At 36.8% G+C, this 10378-nt stretch overlaps 1 protein-coding gene across 2 annotated transcripts in view; it reads right to left on the reverse strand.

Moving 5' to 3' along the window:
• Positions 1–10378, reverse strand: part of ECHDC1 (ethylmalonyl-CoA decarboxylase 1) — a 61273-nt gene that overhangs the window by 39256 nt on the left and 11639 nt on the right. The window contains exons 2-4 of one of the 2 annotated variants that reach the window (XM_011961674.1): positions 4655–4876; positions 868–1010; positions 365–443 (exon numbers count right to left, since the gene is read on the reverse strand). In XM_011961674.1, the coding sequence (XP_011817064.1) occupies positions 365–443; positions 868–1010; positions 4655–4876 (444 nt within the window). The remainder of the gene's footprint in view (positions 1–364; positions 444–867; positions 1011–4654; positions 4877–10378) is intronic. The other variant, XM_011961675.1, reaches the window with a different exon arrangement.

Below are 10378 nucleotides of genomic sequence, written 5' to 3' on the forward strand. Positions count from 1 at the left end.
ATTCCCAGTGTTGAAGGATGAAGGAAGGGCCTGGTGGGAGGTGACTGGATTGTGGGGGTGGATTTCCCCCTTGCTGTTCTTGTGATAGTGAATGAGTTCTCATGAGACCTTGTTGTTTAAAAGTGTGTGGCACTTCCCCTCGCCCTCCGGCTCCACCATGGTAAGATGTGCTTGCTTCACCTTTGCATTGCACCATAATTGTAAGTTTCCTGAGGCCTCCCAGGCATGCTTCCTGTATAGCATGCAGAACTGTAAGTCAATGAAACGTCTTTTCTTCAAAAATTACCCAGTCTCAGGTAGATCTTCATAGCAGTGTGAGAACAGACTACTACATTGGTTGATTAGTAGCAACAAATCTATGTACCACAGGAATATAAGACGTCAATAAAAAGGAAAACCGGATGCAGGGTGCATAGGAACTCTGTACTCCATCTGCAACTTTTCTGGAAATTTAAAATGATTCTAAACTTAAAAATATTTTTAAAAAAGAACTCAATTCACCTTAAAAATAAAGAGACAAAGTGGTGCATTTGAGGGGGCCGGAGTAACATTAACAACGAGAGAGAGAGAATCCCTCCAAAATATCTAACACAACTGACAGTGTTCTGCTAAACTAGAAATTATAGTAATTTCAAAGCTTTTAACAAGAGCCCTTTGCAGATATACTACTAGTAAAACCTCAGAATCATTTGCTTGTTATATTGTTCCTCCTATAATTCTACCAAAAAGAAAACAAACCAAAATATCCCTATAATCCTTTGAAAGTTATTAAAGTCATCATAATAACCATTAGTAAAATATAAATGTCACAGTCATACATGTCTAATAAACATGTAGAATCTAATGCATAATTCATATAACACTTGCCTCTGGAGTTCCTAGTGATTTCACAGCATTCAGATCAGATCCTGAAGAGAAAGTATTTTTTGCCCCACGGACAATGAGGCCTTTCCCCTCTGTCCAATTTTCCAATTCAATTACTTTTTCCAGAAGTTGTAGCATCATAACACCTGCCAGAGATAGAAGGGGGAAATCACAAATATATGAAGGTGACTGGAAAAATAGAAATAATTTATAAATCTTAAGGTGTCAAGCATACTCTTAGGTCCTATATTTTATAAATATTTACTGAATGTCTATCAAATGCCTACTGCACTGGCACTATGGAGCATACAGGAGAGATATATATGGCAGGCCCTGCACTGTAAGTGCAAATTTATTATGTGTCTATCTCTCCATCTATCTTAAGAATTCACACAAATATATGATTATGTAGAAGTATACCATGCTGTCCTAAGAATAAGAAAATGATATGGTAATAAGAAAAAATTATTTCTTAGGGTAGAGATAAGACATAGACCTGACTTCTCAGCAATACATGTCTCAGTCAATAAAGTTTTATGGGTATAACATGACTATGAGACTTATGATAGATTGGACACACGGTGTACAGAACAAAGTGCGATTCCTATACTATTGAAATCAGAATAGGATGTTAGTTGAGGAAATGAGTAATAAATACCACCTTGTTCTATGGTTAGCAAACTGTCCTCTGAGGGGCTTGAGGCATACGATGGAAGTTCTTCACAGGCCTACCAACCATTAATTCTATGATTTATAGATTGTTACCTTGGTATCACTCCAAAGTTCTATTGGAGCTTCTTTCTAATAGACAAATTTAACACAGAAACAGCTGGGACTGGCACTTTAAGATCTAATCAATAACTTTTAGATATGCTTATCTTTGGTGATCTTCCAAGTTCATACAGTTCACGGTTTTCAACATGACTAGTTTTATTTTCCCCTGCCTAGACAATGCTTTAGAAGCCAATGTATAAAGATCATAACAGAGGGTTAAAAACTGGCAAAAAATTAGTACCACAAGGTTCCAAAACATGGCCCCATTAAATTATGTACACTTCTTTGGAATATAAATCCCACAATGTCAAAAACTTATTTTCTTTGCCATTTTCTGAAGTAACCAGGAGTGAGGTGGTTCCACAATAAATGTTGTATTAATGGCACTAACTCACAAATATCTAACGCAGCTATTCTTTCTTATGGCTAATTATGACCTACAGTCATGCATCAACAATGTATCACATATACCATGGTGGTTCCAAGATGAATACAGAGCTAAAAAATTCCTATCACCTAGTAACCATCATAGTCATTGTAATGTAGTACAATGCATTATTCACATGTTTGTATTACAGCTGCCTATAGTATTCAGGAAGTAACACACTGAATAGGTTTGTAGCCTAGGAGCAGCAAGCTATTTCATATGGTATAGGTATGTAACAGGTTATGGGTGTAAGTACACCCTATAATGTTCACACAATGACAAAATCACCTAACATACTTCTTAGAATGTATCCCTATCACAAAGCAACAAATGACTGCACTTAAAACTGTAACCCTTTCCAAGGATGTCCTAGATGCTTTAGAAATATCGTTCTTTTGCTTTCAAGTGATTTACAGTCTAGTAAGGGAAAGAAGAAACCCACACTTTTAGTATAAGAATAAATCTGTATAGGTTAATATGGGCCTTTAATCATTCATAATATTTAAGCTTCTTAAAAACAGGTCAGGTGCGGTGGCTCACACCTGTAATCACAGCACTTTGGAGGCAGAGGCAGGCGGATCACGAGGTCAGGAGATCGAGATCATCCTGGCTAACATGGTGAAACCCCATCTCTACTGAAAATATAAAAAAACTAGCCAGGCATGGTGGCAGGCACCTGTAGTCCCAGCTACTTGGGAGGCTGAGGCAGGAGAATGGTGTGAACCCGGGAGGCAGAGCTAGCAGTGAGCAGAGATTGCACCACTGTACTCCAGGCTGGGTGACAGAGCAAGACTCTGTCTCAAAAATAAATAAATAAATAAAATAAAAACAGATAAATAAATAAACAATGCTGGCCTTTGTTTTAAAACATTTCCTATGGTGCTGATTTTTTTTTTAACCCTTTCCTATGATGCTGAAACGCTGGCTATGAGAATAAGAAAAATCCATACCAGTAGTTACTGTTAAACTAATCTTTTCAACTTTGCAAAGTAAACCTCAAAAGATAGAAGAGACCTTAAAGAGTATCTAACTGAATGATTTTTAAACAAGGGCCCTGAGTGCTCATTCATCCTCTCCCAATCCAACTTCACCAAATATCATTACCCAAATCAAAGCAGGTCTCCTTTTATTAGTTTTATATATTATGCATCAAAATAATATTTGTTTCTAATTGAATTAAAAATTATTTGTAACTTTTCAGAAACAAATCATCACTATTGATCCAATTTAACCTTCTAGAGAAATTTTACCTTTCAATTTCTATTTTTCCTGGACTAATATTAAATTGGTTTTTATTCCCTAAACCAACAGAACATACAGAACTACAAAGTCTCATAAGGTAGTCACTAGTCACCCGTATATATTGAGTGCTTGATATGTGGCTAGTCCAAATTGAGATGTGTCGTAAGTATAAAATAAATATCAGATTTCAGACTTAGTATGAAAATAAAAAGAAAAATACCTCATAATTATTATATTAGTGAGATATTGAAAAAAATATTTTGGATATACTGAGTTATAAGTGAATTGTTAAAAATAATTTTACCTTTTTTAATTTTTTTAAACTATGGCGACTAGAACATTTAAAATTGCGCATGTGGCTCACCTTTGTTTCTTACATTATGTTTCCATTGGTCAGCAATGATACAGAGAAATCCCTCTAAATTCTGATAAGTGGAGAGAAGTCATCTTGGGTTTAAAGACTCACCACTGGTAATTTACAAAAAGTTTACAGACTATTGAATTATGTCTACAGTAGGACTGTAATATAAAGTAGATATATGAAAATTTTGTGAGATTTTCTGAGCCCCAAATTTCAAATGCTACTAAAGATTATAATCATGAAGTGCATAACTGAAAAGGGGAGATTAGTAAAATCAACTTGAAAATAGGAGTGGTGAATATTCAACAAGGCTACTCATTAGCTCTTGCATAACATAGTTGTAGCAGAATTCAAATTTGAACTTCAGCAAAAATTACAAAGTACCACATGTCCTGCGTCTTCAGTTCCCTTAAATATAAAATTCTTATATGCTAAGAGTGTTGCCTAGAAAATAGAAGGCATTCACGAGTATCTAAGAGTTAGGGAAGAGTCCACAGCTAGACAAGTGCCGTGTTTCTTCTGTAACCATTGAATTAAAAGGTTAAAAACTAACAATGATTTTATCTCAATTCATACAAAAAAATTAAGCTAAATAATTCTTTTCATTAACAGGCTTTTCTCTTTAGTTTCAGGAACTCTTTGAAACCTCTTCCTCCTTGTTTCCTAGAAGAATTAGCTGAAAACAAAGAAGTTATTACAGTTAATGAATTTCAATGGAAAATATAATCAAGATTAATTTAGGTTTCCTTTTTATTATTATCCATATGAATGAGTTTTCTGAAAGCATTCAAATACCCATAATTATTAAAAATTACTTAAAGTGTTTCTGGTTCATACTACAGAGTTGTTGTTTTTGTTATTTTTCTCATGTTCTACCAAGAGTACCAGGACTTTAAAACATTCTGTCACCAGACCAAGGATAAAAAAACATGTGATAACAGGTTAGATTTAGTGTCATTCTTCAGGAATAAAAAGATCCCTAATACCTGAGAAGGCATTCATTTTCCTTGGATTGTTCAGAGTAAGAATGCCAATGCCACTGTCTTCCTTCTGAAGGTCAATGGATCCACCAGGAAACTGCTGAAGTTTTTTTTTCACTTCTTCCTCATAAAATCCATGGGATGTACTATAAAGTGACAATCCTGTTTGATGTAGCAATTTTGTCCTTCCAGACAGAGAGGATGTCTTCAAAAGACTTTTTGCCATTTCTGGAAAAGAGAAATAAGTATGCAGTAGTACAGATGAATAGGCACTCATTATGTGTTAATAGGCTGTAGTAACGGACCCTTCTGTGGAACTGGGAATACTTCCCCCCCCCGCTTTTTTTTTTTTTTTGAGATATAGTTTCACCCTGTTGCCCAGGCTGGAGTACAGTGGAGCTATCTCAGCTCACTGCAACCTCTGCCTCCCAGCTTCAAACGATTATCATATCTCAGCCTCCTACCTACCTGAGACTACAGGCGCCCGCGACCATGCCCGGCTAATGTTAGTATTTTTAGTAGAGGCAGGATTTCACCATGCTGGCCAGGCTGGTCTCGAACTCCAGACCTCAAATGATCCACCCACCTCGGCCTCCCAAAGTGCTTCGGATTATAGGCGTGAGCCGCCCCGCCTGGCCACTTCCCCATTTCTAAAAGCACTCTTTCAGGAAATGATCAGTATGGAATTCCTTTCATTTTTCCCTCCTTCTCAAACCAAATAATTCACAAAGCACATCATTTCAGTATATATCACTGAGAGACAATGGCATAATTACAGTATATTTACTGTGCTCCAATACAATAGGAAAGCTTAGAAAAAATGCTGCTCTGTATTTTGCACCATCTCCTGCCTCCAGGTAGTCTTTTGCATCACATGCTTCTTCATTCTCCAACTCTTAACTTTTTCAAAATCTAAGAATAAATATAGTCCAAATGTCCTTTTGGAAACAGCCTCTATGCAGAAATGCTACAAGAGCAATCCCACTCTCTAACAGAAATTTTATTCTTAACATTATTCTTACCTTCTGCAAAGCTTTCAGGCAAAAAGCTGGAAAGGGTCCTAAGAAAAATGGGGAGGGAAATACAAATGTCTGTGTGGTTTTTCTGTTCCCCAAGGTTCTGTCACTCTTCTCCTCTTACTCTTTTACCTCCTGAGTAATCTCTTCTCTGCCCATAAGCTTTTCTTGCCCTACTTAAACCTTCTTGTTGATACAAGACTACATTCAAAGAAGGATACAAAATATAAGTTACAGTTCAATGAATTTTCACAAGGTGAATGCATTCTAGTAAATAGCACCCAAATCAAGAAACAGAACATAACCTGAACTTCACAAGATTCTCTGTCACCTTTCAGTCAAAACCCCTCAAGTAGGCCGGGTGCGGTGGCTCACGCCTGTAATCCCAGCACTTTGGGAGTCCGAGGCTGGTGGATCACAAGGTCAGGAGATCAAGCCCATCCTGACTAACACAGCGAAACCCTGTCTCTACTAAAAATACAAAAAATTAGCTGGGCGTGGTGGCGGGCACCTGTAGTCCCAGCTACTTGGAGGCTGAGGCAGGAGAATGGCGTGAACCCGGGAGGTGGAGCATGCAGTGAGCCGAGATCGCACCACTGCACTACAGCCTGGGCAACAGAGCAAGACTCCGTCTCAAAAAAACAAAAACAAAAACAAAAACAAAAAAACCCTCAAGTAAAAGTAACTTCTTGACTTCTAATACACAAGATTACTTTTGAACTTTATATAAATTGAATACTATATATTGTGTCTCTGGTTTCAATTTTATTAACATCCATTAGTGTTATGTGTAATCAGAGTCTAAATAGCCCATTATTCTCATTGCTGTATTCTATTTGTGAACCCAAAATATGAGACAGGTCTCATCGCAACCAATTTAGAATATTTATTTTGTCGAGGTTAAGAACGCGCCCAAGACACAGACTCAGGAGGTTCTTACCACACGTGCCCAAAGTGGTCGGGGTATGGCTTACTTTTATACATTTTGGGGAGACATGAGACATCAATCAATATGTGTAAGATGTACACTGGTTCTGACCGAGGTAAGACAAGACAACCCTAAACTTCTGGGCGGCAGGGTAGTGGTGGGGAGGGGGCAGGAGGTGGATGTAGGCAAGGTTTTCTAGGTCATAGGTAGATAACAGACAAAAGGTTGCATTCTTTTGAGTACCTGATCAGCCTTCTACTGAATACACAATTTAGTCTGGCTCAGTGAATCTGCATTTTCACATAAACAATAGGGCAGAGGAAGTAATCAGATGTGCATCTGTCTGAGGTTAGCAGAGGGATGACTTCCTTTTTGCGGGCGGGGGTGTTTGAGACAGTCTCTCCTTTGTTGCCCAGGCTGTATTGCAGTGGCACCATCTCCACTCACTGAAACCTCAGCTTCCCAGGTTGAAGCGATTCTCATGCCTCAGCCTCCCGAGGAGCTGGGACTACAGGCATGTGCCAACATACCCAGCTAATTTTTCTATTTTTTGTAGAGACAGAGTTTCACCATGTTGGACAGGCTGATCTCCAGTTCCTGGCCTCAAGTGATCTGCCCACCTTGGCCTCCCAAAATGCTGGAATTACAGGTGTAAGCCACCACGCCCAGCCCAGAGGGATGGCTTTCTGTCCAGCACCTATGAACATAAGCTATCTGTTTAAATGTCAGAGTGAAATTCAACAGAAGTTAGCTTTAGGGTAAAGATCGTGAGGATCACAAGGAATTTCCTTGTGGGCAAATTGTGAAGGAGGTATGTAGCTTTTATCTTTTCAGCCATCTTATTTAGGAATAATATAGGAGTAAGGTTTGCCTGATGTAGTTCCCAGCTTGACTTTTCCCTTGGCTTAGTGATTTTGGAGTCCTGAGGTCTATTTTCCTTTCACATATTATATAAATATACTACAGTTTATCTATTCTAATCTTAATAGACATTTGAATTATTTCTAGCTTTTGGCATGACCATAGAATAGTTATTCCGAGGTACATACTTTGTGTCACTAGTGGCTACATTACTGAATACATAAAAGGTACTTAGTAGATAATGAGGGAGAATGTAGGCAAGTAAAAAAAAACAACTCATCAGGCAGTCAAAAGGAATGCCACAAACTTGTTTTATAGCTTTAAAAATGTATCTACTGTGTGAGTTATAAAATGGTATCAAAAACTGTCAGAGAACAGGCCTCATAAAGGTTACAATACAATATCCCGTTTCCACTTTAAGTCACGTGGCCTTCAAGTGACATTTTTACCAAAGTGTTTCCAATGAATACTTATCTGAACACACAGTGGGATGTAATCTCCTCAAACAGATATATTCCAAAAACTTGAGAACAGTATTTCAAAACTTTACCAACTAAGGTGGCTTGTAACTACAATATTGAAGATACCAAGATGTTTCTTAAATCTCCTCAAGGAGACTGTAAGTGTAACTCAGAGAAATCGTGACCTAATACACTATATTTTAGAGTTTGACAAAAAAAGTAGCGAGATGCTTGTCATCTTAAAAAATGATATCTAAGAATAAAAACTGCATGTTGTTTTTCCAAGAAAAGAAAGGTGTTCTAACTTGCCATCATATCTTTGATGGGACCTGCTTTTAACTGTCATAATTTTATTCTATCCCTTAATTTCAAATTTCTTATCATCTTTCTTTGTATCCTCCCTCCCTCCCTCCCACCGAAAAAGTCACCAGTTGCCAACAGCTATGGTTACTGAATAAAGAATAATGAAAGCACTGGGTGACCTACTTAATTAATTGTGATTAATAAGGTTTGGGTCAATGTGATATACAAAACTAGTAAGCAACTAATAAGGAAAGTCAAATGTTACAAGTTGCAAAATATCTAAATATTTAGTATTTTCAATACTTTAATGTCTTCATCTATGGCAATTCCATACTCCTTTTCCAAAACTCATATAGTGTAACTTATGTGACATCCTTCCATCCCATCACCTGTTCTGTCAAATTAGAAAATGATACAGTATTAACTGATTCTATGGTATTAACAGATTTTAAGGTATCTAAGGCCTCCTGAAGAACTAGAAAGCTAGAGGGAACAATGACCAAACATGATTTGGCAACATTCCAGGATATTTTCAGATAACTCAAGGGACCTTGCAAGATTTTTAAAATAAACTTCAAAATAAAAGAATCTAATTAGAACAGGGAAATGTTTAGTGACACAATAAAGGCAGAATGAAAGCTTATATCACAGATGTTCTCACCACCTAATTTAGTGCAATAATAGGTACTTTACCAGTACTATATAAAATTGCTGGGCATGCAGAAGAATGAGAGGATACTGTAAAACTAAATAAAATTTTTAAATGCCAAAAATTACTGCCATATACTTATATAATAAATTATTTAATTTTAAACAAATGATTCACTTGAATAATGTTCCTGCAAATATGATTTTCACTCACTGAATATTATTCCCCATATTTAACTTATCTCTTTCCCTTATATAGCTCCATTACCCAAAACTGCAGTCTGGTTCAAAGACCTATTTCCCTGCTTTCCCAGAGGGAAGTAAAAGTTCTGTCTATGGAAAGGAAGTATTTCTGAAATTATTGCCATTAGTTATCTACTATTATTAGAAAATGAGCTATTCTGGTCAAATAAACTATCTCTCTTTAACTGGAAAGCAAAACATTCCTGGGCAAGGACAAATTCTTTTGTTGAGAGTTTTCTTGCTCTAACGCACACAGAACTGTATTTTTAAATATTTTACCCTAAAGGAGAAATAAAGCGATAAGCATAGAAAATTCAGGTCTATGGAAAACGGAACGGGGGAGAAGTTTTACAAATAAAATGTTGTTACCAATTACAAAATACGAAGTGGTTACGAAAAAAACACCAGGGATTTTAGACACTTTCTAAGTTATCATTCAAATGTAAATATCAAGTTACCTCAAAATCTCTTAGCTAGTGGAAGAAACCTAAACTAAAAATTTCAGACATTATTGAGAAATGCCAAGCAATATGGCTTGAAACAAATTGGTTAATTACACTGAGGACTAAGCTCTGATTTTTTAACCTTGCCCAAATTCCCACCTAAGGGGTCTGGGGAGTCACACCCTACAAAAATAAATTCTCATCAGATGGGTTTTATTTGACCCTATATATTCTGACTTACTTTTCAATCTGACTCTGGCATAACATTATGAGACAAGAAGAAAATATTTAACTCCTAAATATATTTCCTTGCCATACCTTGAAATTGTCCTGCAAAATTTCTTATGGGAAAAATCCACATTCTATAGAGCATCTCCTTCCCACTTTGTTTTCCTTGCTTTCTTTCCAGATCCAGGAGATAATCAACTAAGAGCCAAGCACCCTTCTAGGTCTGATAAGAAACATTTTACAAACTGCTCTCTCTCTGAAGTCTGCTGAGATTCCTCTGCACAAAAAAACTTGGTCTCCACAACCTTTATCTTTAACCTGAACATTCCTTTCTATGGATCCCAGTCTTTAGACAAATTCAACCAACTGTCAACCAGAAAGTTTAAATTTACCTATAGCCTGGAAGCACCCCCGCTTTAAGTTGTCCCTCCTTTCTGAACCAAACCAATATATTTCTTTTTTTTTTTTTTAATATTATACTTTAAGTTCTAGGGTACATGTGCACAACGTGCAGGATTCTTACATATGTATACTTGTGCCATGTTGGTGTGCTGCACCCATCAACTCGTCAGCACCTATCAATTCGTCATTTATATCAG

Source organism: Colobus angolensis, unplaced genomic scaffold, assembly GCF_000951035.1.
Source record: "Colobus angolensis palliatus isolate OR3802 unplaced genomic scaffold, Cang.pa_1.0 Scaffold562, whole genome shotgun sequence".
NCBI lineage: Eukaryota > Metazoa > Chordata > Mammalia > Primates > Cercopithecidae > Colobus > Colobus angolensis.